Genomic DNA, 23,566 nt, shown 5'->3' on the forward strand with positions numbered 1-23,566 from the left:
GGATTGGACCAAAGGTAACAGTTGTTAAGCAGAGCTATGGAAAAAGCTTGACTACTTTAGGAATGGTTGAGAAAGTACAATATATAGATGCATTATGTAAAGCAGGGGTTCCCAAACACAAAATTCTTATAAACATTGAAAGGGGAACATAATTTATAAAAGAACCTAGGGAGATGTTTAAATGATTTCAGGGCAAATATCGGGCAAAGAATCAAGAATACTCTGGGTCAGATCCTCATTTGGTGTACATCGGGATAGCTCCATTTTATCCAATTTACACCAATCTATATAATCTATATAAGAACGGTATATGATCCAGGCCTTCTTTTTCATTTGTGAAGCTAAATAAACCGTAATCTTCTTTTAATTCTCAGCAAAAAGAATATATGTTTTTAGGAGGTTGGCAGAGAGAAAAAAGCATTTTGTAATCCTATTTGTATTATGTATGTTAATTCGCAGGCAGGCTACCAATTCCTACAGGAAATGTGTTTACAGAGAGGAAGTCAGTTAGGAAAGAGAGAGAGAGAGACGCCCACTTAACCTTTGGCACATATATTTCATCAGGCCAGCAAGAGGGAAGTACTGGAGCAAACAATATACCCAATTAATTGGTTTGGAAGCATTTCAAGCAGCAAAAAGCTCACACAGATGTTGATCTGTTTCAGTGCTAAGAAAGTGTTATGAATATTACTGATTCAGGGCAGGATTTTCAAAAGCACCTAAGTGCTTTAGAAGCACACTTCACTTAGGTGTTTTTGAAATCTCCCCTTCCTCCTCCTGAGTCAGCAGTGCTAAAGCAGCAAAAATATTTCTCATGACCAGTGAACAGGCATAAAATAGTTAATCTAAGTATTTCACAGATTTCCTCCTTTAGTAATTTTGACACTGAGAACTTGATCATGGAAAATGCTGAGCATCAGTTTGATCCAGCAAAGCATTAAGCACATGCTTAACTTTAAACATATGTGTAGTCCCACTACTGGAACTGCATTGCTGGATCATAGAATCATAGATTTGTAGAACTTCTAGGGACCTCGATAGGTCATCTAGTCCAGTCCCTTGCACCAAGGCAGGACTAGGGATTATCTAGACCGTTCTTGATAAGCATTTGTCTAATCTGTTTTTAAAAATCTCCTATGACTGAGAGTCCACAACCTCCCTAGGTAATTTGTCCCATTGCTTAATCTGGTCCTACAACGTGCCTGCAACCCCTCCCAGGTTGGTATTGTCTGCAAACTTTATGAGTGTACTCTCTAAGACATTATCCAAATAATTTATGAAGATATGGAATAGAATCAGACCCAGGACAGCTCCCTGCGAGACCTCATTTGATATGCCATTCCTGCTTGATTGTGAACCATTGATAATTGGTCTAAGTAAACTTTTCCAACCAGATGTGCACTCACCTCATAGTAAATTTATCTAGACTATAGTTCCCTAATTTGTTTATGAGAAGGTCATGTGATATATCTCAACTTTAGTAAGGCTTTTGATTCTGTCTCACATCTACTGCTTTCCCCTTATCCATAAGGTTGTTACCCTGTCAAAGAAGGATTTTAAGTTGGTTTGACATGATTTGTTCTTGATAAAATACATGTTGTGTGTTTCTTATTTTCTTCTACATGCCTACAAATTGATTATTTGCTCTTTTATCTTTCCAGATACCAAAGTTAAGCTGACTGGTCTATAATTCCCTGCGTTGTCCTTATTCCCTTTTTTATAGATAGGTGCTATATTTGCCCCTTTCCAGTCCTCTGGGATCTCTCCTGTCCTCCATAAATTCTAAAAAAGATAATCACTAATGACTCAGAGATCTCTTCAGCCAGTTCCTTAAGTATTCTGGGAGGTATTTCATCAGGCCCTGCCAAGCTGAATATATCTCACTTGTTTAAGTTAAGATTGTTCTTTACTTATTTGAGCCTCAAATCCTACAGTCTTCAGCACCTTGCAGGATTGATCCCCAAATATCTAACTATGAAAGAGCTAGAAAATTGCTGATCCTTTTTTCACAATTTAGGATCTCATTCTGTGAGGTGCTGAACATCTATAACTTCTGTTAAGTCAATGGTGATTACAGGAGCTCAGAGCTTTTCATGATTAGATCAGTGTGACCACCTGTACAATAAATGGAACCAAGATTTCAAAGGCACATGATCCCAACCTCCAATTTACACTGATATACCTGAGAACTGGAGTTAGCCCCAGGTGTTTGTGTGTGAAAAGAGGAAAAGCAATAAAACTCCAACCTATGGGTTCACTTTCTTCAGTCTGGGCACATTTTGATCACAAAGGCAAGTGAAATAACCATAGAAACCGAAACTTCTCCCCCCACACCTCCCCAAAAAAGCTAGTTTTCCTCATATTGCACAAAGATTGCATGTGCTACAGCAATGCATTTTTTAAATTAACCTCATCCCGCTGCTTGATTCTTTTGTAGACATATTCAGGGAATGGTTTACGTGTAACATATTTTCCGTCTCCTGCTGTGACATTGAAAACTCCATCTTCGTACACCACTTTGCCTCTTGAAATTGTCACAACTGGGAGCCCATGGCAGATCATTCCTTCAAATATATTGAAATTGTTGGCATGGTGATGTGTCTTTGCAGATATAGTCCTGTGTTTTCAAAACAAACAGAAACTCAAACAAATTACTATTATTCTTACATTCTACTCCAACATAAAGCACCAAGAAATGGAGGGGGAAAGAATTTAGCAGCATTATTAAACTGCAGCTTTGCACTATAGATCATGGAAGCCGCTGTAAAAATAGAATACAGCATTAACATTTTATTGAAAAGTAATTGCATTTCAAAAGGATAAAAAGGGGTTTCAAATGAAAGGGACTTTGCAGCCTTCAATGCAGAATTTTCCACTGCAAAGAGGTTAGTGTAAAAAACATCAGATACTTATTTTTGGACTTATCTCATGATTTAACAAATATGTCTACGTTCAAAATCACAGTCTGGAAAAAATGTGTCCTTTCAACCAAAGGGAGCTCGCAACCCCTGGTTTGAAAAGTTTGGCTCTAGCACGTAAGAGATTGAGAAGTATTAACAAGACAAGACCTTGGAGAATCAGAATATGGTAACGAATATTGGTCCCTGCTAGACTGGCCTGGATTTGAACTGGTGACCTAGAGCTCAACACCACGTCCCTACGCTACGTTACTTTACTTGGGCTATGATAATACTACTTTGCACTTTTGTAGTATCATTCCTCCAAGGATATAAAGCAATTTATATTAATTAAACATCACAATACTTCTTTGAGGTAGATGAGCATTATTATCTTCAGTTTATAGATGGGTAGACTAGGAGACAGAACTAAGGGTACGGCCAGTGATGAGTTGCCAAAATCTTAACAGCCGGTTCCCTATAAAAAGTTCTGATTTAAGGGATGTGCCACAGTATGTATTTTTTGTACCAGTAGGGTTGCCATACATACATATTTTCCCAAGAGGACGACAATTTAAGAACCAAAAGGCCTGACATGTCCAGGAAAATACGGACGTATGCTAACCCCACCTAAAGTTCTTTTTTAAAAAGATGGGCCTGAACTAGAAATGAGCTCCGGTTCACATGTGTGGATCTCCGCCACTCCCTGGGGGTGTGCAAGGGTGACCAGATGTCCCGATTTTATAGGGAGAGTCCCAATTTTTGGGTCTTTTTCTTATATAGGCTCCTATTACCCCTCCCACCCCCGTCCCGTTTTTTCACACTTGCTGTCTGGTCACGCTAGGGTGTGCACATGTGTGGGTCCCAGCTGCTCCTTTCCCCCCTCATTGAAGCAGGTGTGCAGGGTTACTGCCCTGGGAACTGCAGGGCATCAGTGGATGTGGGGCCGGCTGCAGACAGGGGCATGGGGCAGGACAAGCTAGAGGCAGGAGGTGCGGGACTGGCTGCAGGCAAGGCAGGGGATGTGGAGCTGGCTGGAGATAGGAGGCTGCAGGGTTGGCTGGAGGCAAGTGAGTGCAGGGTTGGCTGGAGATGGGGGGTGTGAGGCTGGCTGGAGGCAGGGCGGGGGCTGGCTGGAGGTATGGACTGGCTGCACGCAGGGCAGGGGGGTACGGGACTGGCTGGAGATGGGGGAGGTGGGGCTGGCTGGCTTCGGGCAGAGCCACAGGGGGTGCAGCAGGGGCTGGCTGGCTTTGGGCAGGGGGTGCGGCAGGGCCTGGCTGCAGGCAGGGGGTGTAGGGCTGACTTCAGGCAAGCCTGGGGATGCAGGGCTGGCTGTGGACAGGGCAGGGGGTGCAAGGCTGGCTGGCTTCAGGCAGAGCCGCAGGGGGGTGCGGCAGGGGTTGGCTGGAGACAGGGCAGGGGGTGCAGCAGGGGCTGGCTGCAGGCAGGAGGTGCGGGGCTGGCTGGAGACAGAGTGCAAGGCCAGCTAGCTTCGGGCAGGGGTGTGTGGCAGGGGTTGGCTGGACAGAGCAGGGGGTGTGGCAGGGTCTGTCTGCAGGCAGGGGGTGCAGGGCTGGCTGCAGGCAAGGCTGGGGGTGCAGGGCTGGCTGTGGGCAGGGCAGGGGGTGCAAGCCTGACTGGCTTCGGACAGGGCTGCACGGGGGTGCCGCAGGGGTTGGCTAGAGACAGGGCAGGGGGTGCGGCAGGGGCTGGCTGTGGGCAGCGGGTGTGGGGCTGGCTGGAGACAGAGGATTGCAGGGCTGGGCTAGCTTCGGGCAGGGGTGTGTGGCAGGGGTTGGCTGGAGACAGAGCAGGGGGTGTGGCAGGGTCTGTCTGCAGGCAGCGGGTGCGGGGCTGGCTGCAGGCAGGGCAAGGGGTGCAGCAGGGGATGGAGACAGGGGCTGTCTGCAGGCAGGGTGGTGGGTACTCACGGGGAGAGATGCTCGGAGCATCCCAAGCAGCGGGACGCAGCCCATACCCAGCAGAGCAGCTGGGGACCCACCAGGCAGCAGCGGAAGCCCCAGGGCGAGGGGTTGGGGGAGCAGCAGCAGCAACAGGGCCCGTGCCCAGGGCCAGCTGGAAGCCCACATGGCTCCCACAGCGCAGCGCCCCCAGCAGCCAAAGGTGTAATTACATCACTTCCCGGCCAGAGCCCATCAAAGCCGCAGCGCCCCCTCACAGGGAAGTGGGTTAACAATCGGTTCTGAAACTGCTTCAAAATTTAACAACCGGTTCACATGAACCAGTTTGAACCATCTGCAGCTCACCATTGGGTACATCTACCCAGTGAGTGGTTGAAAATCTCAGAGGCCAGACCAATAGACTTGCACTCATGCTATGGCACTAAAAAATAGCTGCGTGACTGTTTGGGCTGGAGCTCTGGGTCTGAAGCTTAAGGAAGGGGAGGGGCTTCAAAGCCCAAACTCCAGCCCAAGCCACAATGCCTACATAACTATTTTTAGTGCCATAGCCCAAGTCTGTCAATCTGGTCTGTGAGACTTGCTGTATAGATGAACCCTAATACGGGGTCCCCAACGCGGTGTCTGCAGGTGCCATGGCGCCCGCCAGGACATCTAACTGTGCCTACATACTGGCCGGCGGGCAAGCATCCACCGAAATGCCACCACCAAGCTGCATCATCCAGAGGTGTAGCCACTGAAATGTGGCATTTCAGGGGCTATGCCTATTCATGTTGCTGCATTTCGGCGGATGCTCGTCTGCCTCCACAGTACTCCGTGGCGTGTCGTCTGGCACCCGCTAGATGAAAAAGTTTGGGGACCACTGCCCTAAGAGATGAAAGGATTGTCTAAATGAGGAAATGGACCAGAATAACTCTTCTGTAATAGCTCCTTGTGTGGACATTCTATTCTGGAATAAAAATCACCATCTTCTGGAATAATTAGCATGATTTATGTATAGCGTATTCTGCAACAGCTATTTCCGTACTGACAAGCCTTAAGTGGCTACAGAGTCAGCAGAAGAGCTGAGATTAGAACTCAAATGTCCTGGCTCTTTTCCCCTGGGCCTAACACATGGCCTCCCATTAAGTATAGGATGGGGAGTGTCATTTTTATTTAGCCATTTTCCATTTCCTCTCTGAGTTTTAGTTTTACTTGGGCATTTTGCCTTTTTATTTTTTATATTTACATTTTCACTTACTGAACATTGTTTGGAAGTAGCCAGAGATTTTCAGCCTTGGCTGCTCATGTTGTACAAAAAAGTATTATGTATGTGAAAACACAGCCCTGAACATTATTTCAGAGGCCTTACTTTGTGAAAGAGAGTTTTCAAAGACAAAGCTAAGATGGTATTCCCTATGTTCATCAGTTTCCAGAAGAGCAATTATATTTTTAATAAGAGCAATACTAAAAATCTTAATACCTGACTGACTTTGAATAGGTGTTTTCTTGAGGGTTTACCATTTTAAATAGTGTTCATGCATCAAGTACTTTAAAGGATTAATTAGGCAAACAGATGCAGGAAAATCTTAGTGATTGCACTACCATACTTTTCCGATTTTTTTGGAAGAACATGTAGTTGTCCTTTCATATTGATCTGTAAATCATGAAGACTTAGTGGACGTGATTGCTTTTAAGTGTTATAGCAAATCTGTGGCAGATGACTTTTCATTAGATACCTCACATGCACTGTATTCTCAATGGCTGCTTTGCCCAAGGGAAAAGATGCTCTTTCTTTAGCACGCTTTAAGTAGAAAACAGACACATACACATGCTTCAGTATCAAGATCATCTTCTTGGTTATACGCATCTCTGAGACGGAAGAGATGGAAGGAAAAGCTCAAGAACATTCTCTCAATATTGATCAATCCCACCAAAAATTTTGAACCAGTTCACCCACCGGCGTTAATAATAACTATAGACAGAGTGCATCCCTGTGAGCAGCCTTCTGTGGTACCTTTATGGGTACAATTGCCACAGTGATGAGTAACAGTGCCCATGATGGAATTATCCTTAGGGATCATATCCTATCATACATTAGCACTGAGCCACTAAACTCTGGAAAGGTGTCAGAAAGATGTGGAAGCTAGCTAAAATCCTAGCCTCCCTGATGAGTGTACTTCAGCATACTATAGCAGAGGCACACTAGGTGGGCATGTCACTAAACGAAAAGAGACACACGAAATTCATGGGAGATGGCACAAGTAAGAAAGAAATCCAGTGGCAGTGATAAAAATTTACTAGATAACATAATGGATTTTCTAGAGGCTGCCCTCCACAAAGCTCCTTTACAGCAGGGTAATACGAGTATTAATCTTCAGAAAGTACAGCACCATCTAAGTACAGTCTCCTGAATAGCCCTTGAGAAAATAAATTAATTGACTGATTTAAAAAAAACCCTCCACAGTTACGTGTGACCCTTTGGAATCCCTGGTAATAGCCACAACAGTTGAAGCGTCCCAGGACATGCACAAGTAGAAAGAATGACCGAACACCTGATTAAACAGAAGCCAGAGAAGCACTGATTGACCCGGAGAGCGTGACAATACAATTCTGTATCAAAGTGTTTGTTGTTATCATTGACAAGATCATCACTGAGCAGCATTACCAGGAAGATTCTGAATGTTCCTGTATTTGCTTTGAATGATATTGACTGCTCAGCTAATGATACTTGCATTTGAACTGCTCCTGCCAATTTTCAATCTAAGTGCCCAAATCTGCCATCTTTACTGAGGCTGAAAATGGTCCGGTTTTGAGCAATGAGATTTCTGGTGGATTAAGGAATTACTCAATGTAAGGAAGGTATAATCTGACTGCAAGCATCCAAGACCCGAACAAGAGAGTACACTGATTAATTTAAGTATTCCAACTTTGATTACTAATTACATAGGTTCTTGTTCCAGGCTAGACATTATCAAATGCAGACTGAGATCAACCATAGTGGGACAGAATGAACACAGCCATTTGTTTTAGTAGGATTATTAAAGTCATCAGGCCTGGTTCTTCTCTTGCTCACATCACTGGAACTATACTGACTTCAGTAAAGCTACTTTGGATTTTGAGTGAGTGAGTGGGTGTGCGTACATAGAGAAGAATAAGATCTTCTGAAAATATAATTGCACATGTGTTACACACACACAATTATATGTGTCCTAGTTTTTTAAAAACACCTTTCACCATGGTATCTAATTGCCAGTATTTAATATATGAAATGTTCAAAATTATGCTCATACTTCAAAGGGGTTAAGAGCACCATGACATCACAAGTTGCTCTGCTAACACGTGTTTCTCTTTCTTATGTATAATAACAAGCAATCTCTTGGCAAAAGGTCGTTACCTTGTGTGGCTTTCCCCCATGTGCAGCTGGGGCTGAAAACTGACAAAAAACATGACAGATACAGGCTGCAGATTTTTTTTAAAATAAGTGCAGATTTGTCCACCAACATTAGACAAATGCATAGGCATTTAGTGCCCGATCCTGAGCCTATTGAAGTCAACATAAAGGCTCCAATTGATTTCAGTGAGCTTTAGATTAAGCCCGTTAAAGCCTGACTCTGCAAGAAGTTCTGCTCCCATTGTCTTTGCAGGGCCAAATCACTACTTGTCCATGTCTCTTGGGCACTAAAAGGTGTTAGCGAAACAACAGCTGACAGTATGTGTGTTCGTATGCGCACATTGCTGTGCGCTCCCCACTGTCCCTCCCATTTGGAATGTAACATTTAATTGCTTTTGTTTCACTGGGGTTTGGGTTTTCAAAATGCACACACACAATACAACAGCCAACGAGAGCAATCAGGAGTGACGGGAGAGTTTCAATAAACATGTATTGCACGTTCATGGGCAAAGCCTGAATTAAAAATAATAAAGGTCAGTGAGTACAACACTGCACATCTGCTACTCACACACATTTTCCCTAAGACTCTTCACTCAACTCTTAAGTACAGGCTGTACTGGGGTGCTGTGTGTGTTGGGGTCTGTAAGACGATGCCATGTAGCATAAATACCATAATATTACAGTTCTTTTCCTACCCAAGTGCTGTTTAATCAATACTTAGATATAGGAGCTTAAATTAATCCTAAATTGGTAGAAAATAAGTTACTGCTGCCTTGGGCTTCCAAGTAATTTTTATTACATCTTTTCTAGTATTTTTAATTAGTTTGTCCATTTGACACCTCTCTGCTCAGACTGCTTGCTGCTATGCAGAAAGCATTACAACTAGGAGACTGAGGTTTTTAAATACATACACAACTGAGAATTATGCACCACACTTCTTCTGTAAAAATAACTAGTGAATCCTGCAGAAATAGGCCAAAAATTTCAATGTGAAATGGACCCTTAAAATGAAAGTCTTGGCCAGACTGGTGGAGTGTTTGAAATGGAACCTGTGTCAAGTGCAATAGCTACTGGCTCACTGAGCTGTCACTCTGAATCCACTAGGTTCTTATAACCTGAGGAAGAAAAGCAAAGCAAAGCAAAACACTCAGCATGCACCAAAGCCACCCAACTTGCTGTTACTGTGCAATTACACAGAAGGGCTAATGCAGCTGATTTTGTAGGTTTTTTTAACTGCCTCACATCACCATTGGTAATCTTTCAGAGAGATGTCAGAATCTCCCCTGCGGGCCTCCTCCGCCAGGCTCCACTCTCAATTCTCCATAGTTATGAATCAGCACTTGTCCAGTTCTTTCCACTAGTAACATCCAGTGCTTTAAAACTGCAGCCCCGTTGCTTCCTACCAGGGGGACTGGGACTGAGGCATGTTAGTGATGCTAATAATTTTGTCTCAAATGGGCCAGCATCTAACATTTATTAATAAATAAGAATGCAGCTATTATGAAATTTCAAATCATTGCCAAAATGCAACAAAGCTCATGAGGCTGCCTGTGCATAATATTTCAAATGGTTGAAGGCTGTTAGCTAGCTTCATTTTTCCAGTAGGTTCTGTGTGCCCTCTTCAGGACTTTTGGTGAAACATATAAAGATGCTACTAGTGAGAATTAGCATCACCTATATACTTAGGGTACGTCCAGACTACCCGCCGTATCAGCGGGTAGCGATCGATTTTTCAGGGATCGATATATCGTGTCTCATCTAGACGCGATATATCGATCCCTGAAAGCACTCCTGTCGACTCTGGAACTCCACCGGAACGAGCGGCGGTAGCGGAGTTGACACGAGGAGCCGTGGATGTTAATCCCGCGCCGTGAGGACCCGAGGTAAATCGATCTAAGATACTTCGACTTCAGCTACGCAATTCACATAGCTGAAGTTGCGTATCTTAGATCGATACCCCCACACCCAGTGTACACAAGCCCTTAGGCGATGCCTACACTACAGACCTTACAGCAGCACAGCTATATCTCTACAGCTGCTCCACTATAAGGTGTCCCATGTAGCCACTCTATACCCAGGGGAGAGAGCATAATTACACCACCCATCAATGAGCAGCAGTAGCCATGTTGGTGGGAGAACATCTCCTGCTGACATAGCACTGTCCACACTGGCGTGTCCATCGGTGAAACTTATGTCAGTCGGGGGGGGGGAGGGGAGACACGTCTATTTCACATTCCTGACTGACAGAAATTTTACCGAAAAAAGTGCTAGTGTAGACATAGATTTAGTAATGTACTCGTCTCACAAACGACTTTATGGGTTCAATCCTGCTCCTGTTACACTCAAAGGCAAATCTCCCAATCCCATGCAACAGGTCAGGATCAGATCTTAAACAAAATATGAAATTTCTGAACGTAAAATTCATCTGTCCAAATAAGGAAGCAGAGCCTTCCTGACTGAAAAGATACCCACAGAAAAATGGCACCTTTGTAGTTGGAGGTGAAAGCTGTTGTAGCAAAGAACTTATAACATACACTCACCAGTGGGTTACGCTAACTTAACTGGTTGGGGCAGGGGCAGGGGCAGGGGTAGAATGAGGCCTGGGCTCCACCCTCTTAGACTAGGCACTAGCCTAGAGCAGCCCTCGCACTTTCCTTGAGTTCAAGGACTAGGATTGTGCTAGGGCCCTTCGCAGGGAAGCCAGGGATGCTTGTTTCCTGTTCCTGCCTTCTTGCACTGGTGGGAGGCTGAACTTAGCTAGCATGGATCATAGTTACACAGAGGTCACAGTGTGGTTAGTGTCATGTACTTCTTGTATAGAGTTGGTTGCCTGGCTGCTACTAGCAGGTCAGGCTCCTGTATCATATATACATGGATTACAAAGCTTCCTTCTCAGAGATACACTCCAGATGTGTTCACTATAAGATCTTTTAATGCTCTGCCGGGTATGGCTAAGGTTAGCTTAAATATAGCATTTGACACCCAGCGCCACCTTGTGATTGAACTGTATAACAGAGTTTAGCACTCCATTAGTTAGTTTTACTCTTCAGACACAGGGGTATTTAGTATAATGTACAAACCTTGCTGTTTTTCTATCAGGTCAGCAGTCCAGAAAAACATTTACAGTCTGTCTAGACATCAAAGACATCTGATTAGATACACTACTGTAAGTGCCAAATAACCTGTGAATAATTTATGTGCAGACAGTGCTGTTAAAATAAGACCTGCCCTCACCCCACCCTGGGGACTTATTGCAGTACAAAATGCTTTCACATTTCTTTTCCCACATAAAAGGCTGGATGAACAGGATTTAATTACTCAGACCATACCTTGTAGCTTTTGGATCCCAAATAACGATGTCAGCATCAGAACCCACAGCAATTCTTCCCTTCCTCGGGTAGAGGTTAAAGATTTTAGCTGCATTTGTGCTGGTAACAGCTACAAATCTGTTTTCATCCATTTTACCACTGTGCTGCAAAACAGTACATGGAAGAAAACACACTCATTTGTCTGGAAGGAATTAAATAAATTCCTGTAATCAAAAACACATAGCTAAGACCACTACACCACTCAGCCAACACCACACCAATCTTTTCAATAACTATCTGTGCTGTATTGATGAGTTTAAACGAAACATGAATATAATACCACTGACACACACATTTTAATGTACATTAGCTGAGTTTGATACAATAATTTTCTTTTAACTTTCCAAAAGTGATACTTCAAAGAGTAGCTGCCTATGGATCTGATTCCAAAGCCAACCGAAATCAGTGGAAAGACCCCATTGACATCAGGTGACTTTAGATAAGGCTCTATAATCCTTCTAAATTTCACCAGTAGCTGCCACATGCTCCAGATAGCTCTAGTAAGTATTAAGATGCAAGAGAAGAATCATTATAACAAGGTGGACATTAAGAGGGTCTGTGAATGGGTAACAAGGAGGCAAGGCAATACTGAATTGTGCAACACAGAAAGGTGGTCTGCAAATCTTTTCCCTACTGGTATTACTCAGTAAACATTCTGGATTAAATCGTATAGAACAGTGGTGGGCAAACTACAGCCTGCAGGCTGGACCCAGCCCACCAGCCGTTTTAATCCAGCCCTCGAGCTCCCGCTGGGGAGTGGGGTCTGGAGCTTGCCCCGCTCTGGCACTTCAGCCGGGGAGCAGGGTCAGGGGCCACTCCAAGCGGGTCCCAGAAGCAGCTGCATGTCTCCTCTCTGGCTCCTACACATGTCCCCCCTCTGGCTCTGTCCCCCCCACAGCTCCCATTGGCTGGGAACCACAGGGTGGATCAGGGGTGGTGCCTGCGGATGCTGCCTGGGCGCACCTGCATGTAGAAGCCAGAGTGGAGACATGCCACTGCTTCCAGGAGCTGCTTGAGTTAAGTGCCACCCAGAGCCTGCACCCTGAACACCTCCCCTATGCCCCAACCCCCTTCCCCAGCCCTGATCCCCTTCCCACCCTCCGAATCTCTCATCCCCAGCCCCACCCCAGAGCCTGCACCCCCAGCCGGAGCCCTCACCTCGCCCCCCTGCAGCCTTCTCTGTCCCAGCCCGGAGCTCCCTCCCACACCCCGAACTCCTCATTTATAGGCCCACCACGGAATCCACAGCCCCCCAGTCAGAGCCCTCACCCCCTCCTGCACCCCAACCCCAATTTTGTGAGCATTCACGGCCCGCCATACAATTTCTATACCCAGATATGGCCCTCGGGCCAAAAAGTTTGCTCACCCCTGGTCTACAATCAAGATTTATGGTGGGGAGAGAAATGAAAGGAAAGAAATTGTGACAGCCTTAATTGCACTGGTGCTCTGGAAGGAGAAAGTTTTAACTATAAAAAAAATCACCATACAATTCTACAAGTATGAAAAGAGAGAGATTTAATGACTAAGTCCCATTTGGTGATCTTTCCTGAAAAGTTACTTTGACCAAGGTGTTTCACTTTCAAAAGCAGCAAATGGTATGTGTGTTTAATGACTCACTTGTATAGTAAATCTGGAGGCAAATTCTGTCCTGATTTACACCCTTGAGAATTCCCCTGACATTACACAGAGCGTAAATCAGGGCAGAATACCACCCAGTGTGTAACATGCATATTTGCTTTGCATCCCAAGTACAGGTTTATAAAATAGATCACAATCAGTAGAGAGAGACGAGTGAGCACTTCTTAAGTGATAAATCAATATATTCTGAATGTACATTACCAGCAAGAAATTCAGATTCACCAGGTAAAAGGAGTTCAATTCAAAATTCAATTAAACCAATGTTCTCTAGAGCCTTTAATAGTACTGAATTGGTCAGCGTGTTCTACATTCCAGTGCCAACTCACCCAGCATGTGGTAGATAATCAACACTTCTGAAAGCCAGGTCACTTATTTAGATTTCTAGCTTTAGTCATAAAAGTTTGAAAAATGCGACTGCTAGCTTTCAGCTTTTGTTTATAGTCCAAAGGGCCTGATCCTGAGAGGTGCAGAGCACCTCCTTTGAGGGCACTGGATTCTGGAGTCAATAGGAATTGAAAATGTGTTGCCAAAAATTGCATTTGGGTCCTTGCTGCTTCATCTAACCAGGTGCCGTAATAGCTACTCTAAGGGAGCTGGAAAGCTAGTATTTTTAAGAAGTGACATTAGCTTTCGTTGGGGGTATAGGTGAATTTTTCTGCTCCAACATCAGCTTAATCATGAGAAAAAATACTTACCACTCCTTTTTCCCATATGACAGACATCCTGTCCTCTACACCGTTCACTCCATTAGGGATCTTAGTGAAATCATCCTTCCCCAGAGCTTTCTGGCAGATGTCAAAGGTGCAGTTATCAGTCCCTGTCACAGTTAGGTCATCACTATAAAGAAACAAGATATGCCATGAAGTGAAATATGCCACCACACTCCTATGGACATGAGAGCTTGCGGGAAGACTGACTGGCATGCCCAGCTATCCATCCTGAAAGAACAGCTAGCCCTGCCAATCTGAGTTCAGTTCCTTGCCCCCATGAAGAGTAACTGCTTCCAAATACAGACATTCAGTCCTCCTCTGCAATGAAGTTCTCTCCTACCACACCCCAGGGGAGGCATCCAACTTTTCTCTTCTTTGTTTTAGATATTTCAAAGGCCTTCTGTGTGCAGGTAGCATCCCCACTTTGCCTCAACCAAAGGGACTGGTTCTGCTCTCATACTAATTTTACACTGGTGTTATTGGAGTTCAACGGTGTTATTCCTAATAAACACCAGTGTCAATGAGAAGAGAATCAGGCCCCACATCTTGGACAGATGACTAGGGAGGAGTATAAAAATATTGCTCCAGCATGCAGAAGCATAATCAGGAAGGCCAAAGAACAACTGGAGTTGCAGAGAGTAAAGGATATGAAGGGTAACAAGAAGGGTTTCTACAGGTACGTTAGCAACAAGAAGGTGGTCAGGGAAAGTATGGGACCCTTACTGAATGGGGGAGGAAACTGAGCAACAGATGATGTGGAAAAAGCTGAAACGCTCAATGCTTTTTTTGCTTCAGTCTTCACAGACAAGGTCAGCTCCTAGACTGCTGCATTGGGCAGCACAGTATGGGGAGGAGGTGAGCAGCCCTCAGTAGTGAAAGAACAGGTTAAGGACTATTTAGAAAAGCTGGACATACACAAGTCCATGGGGCCAGATGCAATGCATCCGAGGGTGCTGAGGGAGTTGGCTGATGTGATTGCAGAGCCATTGGCCATTATCTCTGAAAACTCATGGCAATCAGGGAAGGTCCTGGATGGTTGGAAAAAGGCAAATATAGTGCCCATATTTAAAAAAAGGAAGGCGAATCCAGGAAACTACAGACCTGTCAGCCTCACCTCAGTCCCTGGAAAAATCATGCAGCAGGTCCTCAAGGAATCCATTTTGAAGCACTTGTTGGAGAAGAAGGTGATCAGGAATAGTCAACGTGGAGTCACCAAGGGCAAGTCAGGCCTGACCAACCTGATTGCCTCCTGAGATAACTGGGTCTGTGGATATGAGGAAAGCAGGGGAAGTGATATACCTTGACTTCAGCAAAACTTTGGATATGGTCTCCCACAGTATTCTTGCCAGCAAGTTAAAGAAGTACGGATTGAATGAATGGACTATAAGGTGGATAGAAAACTGGCTAGATCATCAGGTTCAATGGGTAGTGATCAACTTCTCGATGTCTAGTTGGCAGCCTGTATCCAGCGGGGTGCCCCAAGAGTCGGTCCTGGGGCCAGGTTTGTTCAACAACTTCATTAATGATCTGGATGATGGGATGGTTTGCACCCTCAGCAAGTTCACAGATGAACTAAATTGGGGGGAGAGGTAAATAAGCTGAAGGGTAGGAATGGGGTCCAGAGTGACCTAGGCAAATTGGAGGATTGGGCCAAAAGAAATCCGAAGAAGTTCAACAAGGACAAGCACAGAGTCCTGCACTTAGGATGGAAGAATTCCATGCACTGCTACAGGCTGGGGACTGACTGGCTAAGCAACAGTTCTGCAGAAAAGCACCTGGGGATTACAGTAGATGAAAATCTGGATATGAGTCAACAGTGTGCCCTTGTTACCAAGAAGGCTAGTGGCATATTGGGCTGCATTAGCAGGAGTGTTGCCAGCAGATTGAGGAAAGTAATTATTCCCCTCTATTCGGCACTGGTGAGGCCACATCTGGAGTACTGTGTCCAGTTTTGTGCTCCCCACTACAGAAATGATGTGGACAAATTGGAGACAGGGCAACGAAAATGATTAGGGGTCTGGGACACATGACTTACGAGGAGAGGCTGCGGGAACTGGGGTTATTTACTCTGCAGAAGAGAAGAATGAGGGCGATTTTGATAGCAGCCTGAAGGGGGTCGATTTTGATAACTACCTGAAGGGGGGTTCCAAAGAGGATGGAGCTAGGCTGTTCTCAGTGGTAGCAGACGACAGAACAAGGAGCAGTGGTCTCAAGTTTCAGAGGGGGAGGTATAAATTGGATATTAGGAAACACTATTTCACTAGGAGAGTGGTGAAGCATTGGAATGGGTTACCTAGAGAGGTGGTGGAATCTCCATCCTTAGAGGTTTTTAAAGCCCAGCTCACAAAGCCCTGGCTAGGATGATTTAGTTGGGGTTGGTCTTTCTTTGAGCAGGGGGTTGGACTAGATGACCTCCTGAGGTCTCATCCAATCCTAATCTTCTATGACCTGAAGATGCTGTAGAATGACAAATGTATCCCTTTCTTTAGATTTGACTTATTTTGTTGTTTCAGGTTTCAGAGTGGTAGCTCTGTTAGTCTGTATCAGCAAAAACAACAAGGAGTCCTTGTGACACCTTAGAGACTAACAAATTTATTTGAGCATAAGCTTTCAGGGACTAAAATTTGTTAGTCTCTAAGGTGCCACAAGGACTCCTCATTGTTTTTGTTGTTTCAGTCACCAATAAAGTCTCAGCTTAAGATTTCTCCTCATGGCTGGTTTCCTAAGGGTTCCTGCAGGACCCTGCAGTCTCTGCCCCTACTTCCTTCTGAGTAAGGGTCATGCTACTGGAGTGAACAAGCCCTAACTGGCACCATGAGTCAGCAGAATTTACTCAGCAGTTTGATGCAGGGTTCAAACTCCTGCTAACCAAAAGGGTCAGCCAAGGAGCCGGGAATCCCAAAGTGTGGTTACAGATCCTGCCATCTGATTACACCTTTTCTGCCAACGTGCAGCCTTGCTGTCCCATCACTCATTTGCTAGCAACTTTATTTATTTATTTATTTATTTATTTGAATACAGAAAGTGCTGTAGCTGTGACCCATTAATAAATCATCTAATGAGTCTCATACACAACACAGCAGGACTTGTCACTGCTTTTTTGTCTGCTTACTTGACCAGTAAGTTCATGAGGAAATCAGGTGTTGAAGGGTCTGGCCTCAGTGGCGGTCCCATGACATATCCTGCGGCGTGATGCCATTCTTTATGCCAGTAGTGAGTGCCATCTGTACCAAGACTAGCAGCAATAGGCTCCCCATATACTACCTTCCCTGAAAAACAAATATCGGAGTTAATATCATCTTTAAAAAGTATTTAAGGCAACAAATACTGTAAAATGCTGGTTTTGTAGTTTCTCTTCCCTGCTCTTCCTAAAGATGGTGGATTTAAGTTTGAAAAAATATGTATAGTGTCTGTCATCTTAAACTAGACACTAATGTACAGTACAATACAACATGTAAACTTTAATACAGCATCTCCATTATGAATAAGTTATTGATCATCCTCTGATATGTTTTCTTATGTTGCTTGGTAAAGCTTTTTCAATTATATTCCTGTCAGACATACTATTATTGATTTTTTATATTGTTTGCTTAGTGTGTAGAAGACATTTCAAAAGGAACATAATCCCAGGTTACATTAAATTATATCAGAGGTCTGGAAGTTTCTTCATAGTGGGATAAATATATCTGGAACAATTGTTCTTCTTGGCATTATAAAATGTGTCAATTATGTAGTGGTATAGGGATAGAGAGAGAGACCTTCCAAGTTTACATTTTTTACTGTCTGAACTACAATTGTGTAACAGGTAATCACGAGAACAAAACTAACTTGGAGTCATTTTTGAGAGATGTTGAGCTAAAAGAGCTAATAAAACTTCTGGTCAACCACAGGGACATTTTTAATCACTGTAACTTTAAAATCCTTTTAAAAACAAAAAAACAAAAAAACCCCAAGCCTCACAGGAAAATTCTACCCAGATGTATCATGAAATTTCAGGAGGAATGTTTCTTTCTGGGGAAGGTGGTAGTGTTGGAGTTTGAAAATACGATTACTAAAAGCTGCTAGCACCAACCTTAATTACAGAGTGGCTACATCATCACACAATTGATGGAAAAATAAAATTATAACAAGCATTATCAAAAACATAGATGATATCAGATAATTTTAAATGACTTTCACTGGTATTATCACTGCACGTTCACTGATAAGGCTCTAGTTCTGATGACCCTCTATAACAGAATATTGAAATCAAAGATGCAATATATCTGGAGTTTGTAACATTACAGCTGGTTAACTGAAATCGAGTTGCCCAAAATATCATAATGGTTCCAGGTGTGACTGGCTAGTTTCCCTGGTGGGTGAGAATTTTATTCTGCTTTGCAGCTGCCTTACAGCCTGTTTAAAGGAATAAACAGTAATACTTTTTATATATCTATATACAGCCTTTACAAGCATAAATTAATTAACCCTCTCCATACCCTTCTGAAGGAGATAAATATATTTTACAATCCCTATTTTACAAATGGGGTAAAGCAGACAAAAATGGCTAAGCAACTCTCCCAAGACCACTGAAGGTTTCAGCATCAGAGCCAGGATTGAACTCGATAGTTGCTGGCACAATACTATACTTGCCCTTTTCGTGGGGTGACTGGTGTCCCGTTGCTGTGGAATTAATGAACCTTCATGGGTGCACTTACAAAGTTTGATGGAAACTTGATGAACTATAAATGTTTCTGTGGTGGAGAGCTATCTGCAAGCTTTGATATGAGCCATAGTAAAACATGACTGCAAGGTTTGAACAAGTGAGGTTCCTAAAGACTGATCCTCTGTTTGGTTCAATGTTTTCTTTGTACATGGGAATGGCACAACACATCTACAGCCAGACTGAAGGATGTAGGATTTGTTTATTAGTAGGCTTGTGTGCCTCGATTCCCATCTGCAAAATGGAGATAATAGCACTGTCTTGTCTCAGAGAGGAGGGGTGTGGGGAGAAATACAATAAAGGTTTTGAGGTGCTCAGATACTGCCTACCATAAGGAGAGCTGGTCAGGAATTATTTGGATGTAATAATTTTTCACAAAAAAAAAGAGAAAGAAAAAGAAAAAGAAAAAGGGAAATCACCATGTATCAAAGCCAAAATTCTTGTGGGGAAAGGTTTTTCAGGTCCAGGATAGGAAATTCTGTTCAAAGCCATAGAGATACAAAGTGGAGGGGTTTGGGCACAGACCTGGGATTTGGGGGACTCAGGTTCAGAACAGGGAACTTGAACTCCAGACTCCCAAGTCCCACACAAGTGTCCTACCCACCAGCCTATGGCTTTCTTTTCTCTCTTCCCACCTCTCCTCCTGCCATGATGCAGAATGGGGAAAAAATGGTGGGACAGAAAAGCCCAGCTCTAATCATAAACATGTGTACTATAGAAGTATACATAAGTATAATAGATATATAGATTCATTCTGTGATGACTGTCAAAGAGCTTAGACCCATATTAATGAAGCTACGCCACAGAGTAAATTGATACATTACTACAAACAGGTTACAGTATCCACACAGACGATTGCATGGCTCAATTTCTGTCATTTTTCTCTGGGCCACAAGATTGTTGGGAAAGTTCCCACCTCACAGGTGTGAGTTATTATCCAGTGCTCACAGCACTACGCAGTATGAGGGAAGGATGTTGCACCGTGACAAGTGCTACCCCAATTTAAGGTCTCCTCTGGAGGGCAACTTCTGTTTGTGCATCTCCCAGTGGAAATTAACTGTCCCCTCACCCCTTCTGAAAGGGATAAGGCATGGCCTCACCAACAAGCTAGATCTCAATAAACCAGATTTTGATGTCTGTGTGACTGTTTTATTTGCACACAGACAGTCACTGCATTACCGGTAATTCATATAATTCATTTATTTGTGAATGTCTGTGAGATGACACAAAAAAATCTCATTCATTCAATGTCAAGATAATCTAGTGCCACCAGTTCACAGGGGCTGAAGTTTTCAGAGGTGCAAGCAGTGCCTTTCTTTGGTGCTTGGTATTCTTTTTAAGTTATATTCTCAGCAGGTATTGTGCCATTCCTCAATTGCTTTGTGAAGATTAGGTATACAAAAATGCTGTCTGACCATTTTTAAGTTTCGATCAATCCCAATATGCCTGCAGCTATTGGTGTAGGGCTTCTAGTTTTGTTCTCCAGTCACATTAGTTACCAGATGGTTTCAGCATCTTTCAGGACACAGATATTAGTAATCTTCTCCCATTGGCTCAGTTTGCTTTGCTTTGTCACATATTGGTGAATGTTATTTTTCTCATTATTACTTGGTCTTTAACATGCAGAGTTTTAAGCTTCCAATCTCATTTATCTAATTGTGTTTTGGAGTTAGGCAAAGAGAGGAGGAGAAAGATACAAAGAAAAGAAGATGGGAACCGCAGGACTCTCTTCCAAGATCTAAGCAGTAGATCCTTTGTATTATACCCATTTATTTTCAAATGTTAAAGGATGGGATTCTGCACTGCCTTCTAAGAGGCACAGCACAAAATTCACAGCCATGGTTTGGGGTTGCGGGGGGTTTGAGTTTAGGCCACATGTGTGCTCTCCCAATTCTGGTCTGCCACATGTATTTTGCTGCCCCAAGCACGCCAGTCAGGCGGCTTTTGGCAGCACGCTTGCGGCAGGTCCGCCAGTAACGCAGATTCGGTGGCATACCTGCAGGAGGTCTGCCGGTCCCGCGCCTTCAGCCTACCTGCCGCCGAATTGCCACCAAAGCCGCAGGACCGGCGGACCTAACGCAGGCATGCCGCCAAAGGCAGCCTGACTGCTGCCCTCACGACGTCCAGCACACCGCCCCCGCGGCTTGCTGCCCCAGGCACACGCTTGCTGCTCTGGTGCCTGGAGCCACCCCTGGCCACAGGGGCCCAACAGACCTCTGATGGAACAGACATTTTTGAGGGTTTGCTGAGGTTACAGCAGCCCGTCTTCAGTTACCTGTGGGGGCAGCTCCACCTACACATTCAACCTGCAACACTCCTCTCCCACACTCACCATGCCTCCTACCCTGGGTCTTGTGGTGGCAGTGCTTACGCAAAGCCAGTGCCAGGGGGAATCTCCCCTGCTGGAGCTGGTGCAGCAGCAGAGGAGAGAATTCCTTCCAAAGTGAACTTCACTGTGAACTACCATGAAAAAAGCCTGAAAAAATGGCACTGTGGGGTTCCTTGATTGTCTGCCAATAGTTCCATATCTCGTTTACAAGTGCATAGATGTTTTCAATTCTCAGCCCAGCACACTCTGGGATGCATGAGTCAAGCTGGTTCTTTCTGGTTCATGTATCATCACTCATGATGACGTTTCTGCAATCAGAACATAACCCGAGGTGCTCCCACGAGTGGGCAGGAGCATAAACCTGCAGATTCATTTTCAGTAATGGCCTTGAGTCTAGCATGCTGCAGCTTCACCAGGTTAAATTTGGACATTTTTGCTGATTTTACTATTTCTTGCATTTCATTCTGACTATGACTCACTGAATTTAGTGGTAAAATAATATTACAACCTGCCTTAAACCAACAAGCAAGAACATTCTGAGGGAAGGCTCTATTAGCTCAACCTGCTTGTGCCTACAGACACTATACTGGGGTAGTGTAGTGACAAATCAGACCCATAATACCTTTGCATTTGTCACATTTTCTTTTATTTAATGAAAAATACTAAGCAGGAAGCAAGCCCCTTCCGGTCTTTTTGACTGCTTTTGCTGTACTTTAAAGTCTGTTCTGTTTCAAAATAGTTGTGGTTCTTAGTTGTCTCTTCATTAAACATTTAGCTGGGCTGGCACTGGCTGCTTCCACATGAAATGGTCTATCACTAAGCACACTGTCTGCTTCAGATTTATTGTCAAGCTCTCTGCAGTTCAAGGAGAGGTATAATCTTGAGACCCATCAACTGAAATCATGTCACATTGGAAGATTTGATCCTTGCATGTTGTTTATTGGGATACAATTTTCAGAAGCATGTAAGTGACTTAGAAGTCTAAGTCCCATTTTCAGAAATGAGATTTACCCATCTGCAATTCAGAGGCTAATCTGACCTGTCAATGGAACCATAGCTGGAATAGTCTTCAAGGGCTTTATTCTGTATGTTTAGTCCAGCAATCCTCTTACTCTATAGTGACATTCTGTTTATAATTTGGTCAATTTTGGTATGTTGTTTTTGGATCAATCTTTTAAAAATCCAGGGGGCTGGATTTTTTAATTGGTTAAAATCCACTCTCAGGCCCTATCTACACTAGAAAGTTTTGTGCTTTAGCTATAGTGGTACTTCTCCTGCCCCCATAAAACATGGACACAGTTATACCAGAAACAAAGTGCTTACTGTATATTGGTATAGCTATTCTGTAGGGGAAGCGGAATAAGCTATACAAATAACCTTTATACCAGTACCCACACTGGGGCTTTTACTGGTATAAACATTTCAGTCAAAAAATCCACACGCCCAACTGAAGTAAAAGTTTTTCCGGTAAAACTTTTAAGTGTAGGCCAGACTTCATTTCTCTCATGTAAACCTGGAAAAACTCAATGAAGTAATTCCAGATTTCTCCAGGGTAGCAGGAAGCAGAATGCGATCAATTTGTTCTTTGTGCCTAGTCACCAGTAATCCTACATGGACTCCAAGACATACATATAACATGAAGGAGATCTTGTAAGTGTTACAGGTTCTGCAGCATTACAGAATTCTGTATTGACACAGCATAGTGCAAAACACCTTTTTCCCCCTCATCAGGCCTTTACATTTGCTTGTCAAAATTTCTGCTTTCACTTGGATATTTTGACTGATTTTGCAGTTTCTTGTATTTGATTCTGACACCACTTCTCACTGAATGAATTTACAAAGGCATACAGCAAGCTGGATTCCACATTACTACCAAGAGTGTCACCTGGTGGACAAATCTAGTTTAGCACAGTATTGATAATTGCTGCTAAATAAGATACAGGTAAAAGATTCTTTTACATATTTGAATCAATAAGACAGAATCTTATTAGAATACCATAATACACTGGCTATCTCTAGTATGTCTACACTTCAAAACAGGATGTGGGTAAACATTACTTTAATCCTATATATAACAATATTACTGTGTACTTCTATGGAACCTTCCATCTATTATCTCAAAACACTTTAAAGAATTTAATCAAGCCTAAATGGTAGACCAGTATCCAAAGTGTATAGACAGGGAAACTGACGCATACATGGATCAAGCTGGATCAAGAGGGAAGCCAAGTGGGATCTGAAAAGGCTAGTAATCCATAAGGATTTGGGCCCCTTCCATTGTGGTTAGAGCTGTGTGAATAGCTGATTTTTCAGTTTGCTGGCAGGTCAGAAACTATGGAAAAATAATTTCATTCAGGTGAAACGAAAACCAAAATCCTTCAACATTTTTGGTGAATCCAAAAGGTTGGAAAAGTTTCACATCCTGTTGACTGACATGTTGTGGTTTGAGGCATTTTTTGAACGTTGTTTAAATGTGAAGAAGATGGCAGGGGAGACAGAACGTCCCTCCCGCTTTATCCCAGTGGGGAGAGCACTCACCTGGGATGTGGTGCCTCAGGTTGGGCATCCAAAATTAGTGGGCACTTTATCAAATACTGGCGTTATCCAGCCTGTTTGTGACATCCCTC

General features: G+C 43.6%; 1 protein-coding gene across 2 annotated transcripts in view; it reads right to left on the minus strand.

The window, feature by feature from the left end:
• Positions 1-23,566, minus strand: part of DPYS (dihydropyrimidinase) — a 51,106-nt gene that overhangs the window by 9,846 nt on the left and 17,694 nt on the right. For both annotated transcript variants that reach the window (XM_050941002.1, XM_050941001.1), the window contains exons 5-8: positions 17,021-17,177; positions 13,894-14,035; positions 11,522-11,664; positions 2,410-2,617 (exon numbers count right to left, since the gene is read on the minus strand). In XM_050941002.1, coding sequence (XP_050796959.1) covers positions 2,410-2,617; positions 11,522-11,664; positions 13,894-14,035; positions 17,021-17,177 — 650 coding nt within the window. The remainder of the gene's footprint in view (positions 1-2,409; positions 2,618-11,521; positions 11,665-13,893; positions 14,036-17,020; positions 17,178-23,566) is intronic.

This window comes from Gopherus flavomarginatus, chromosome 2, assembly GCF_025201925.1.
Source record: "Gopherus flavomarginatus isolate rGopFla2 chromosome 2, rGopFla2.mat.asm, whole genome shotgun sequence".
Taxonomy (NCBI): Eukaryota; Metazoa; Chordata; order Testudines; family Testudinidae; genus Gopherus; species Gopherus flavomarginatus.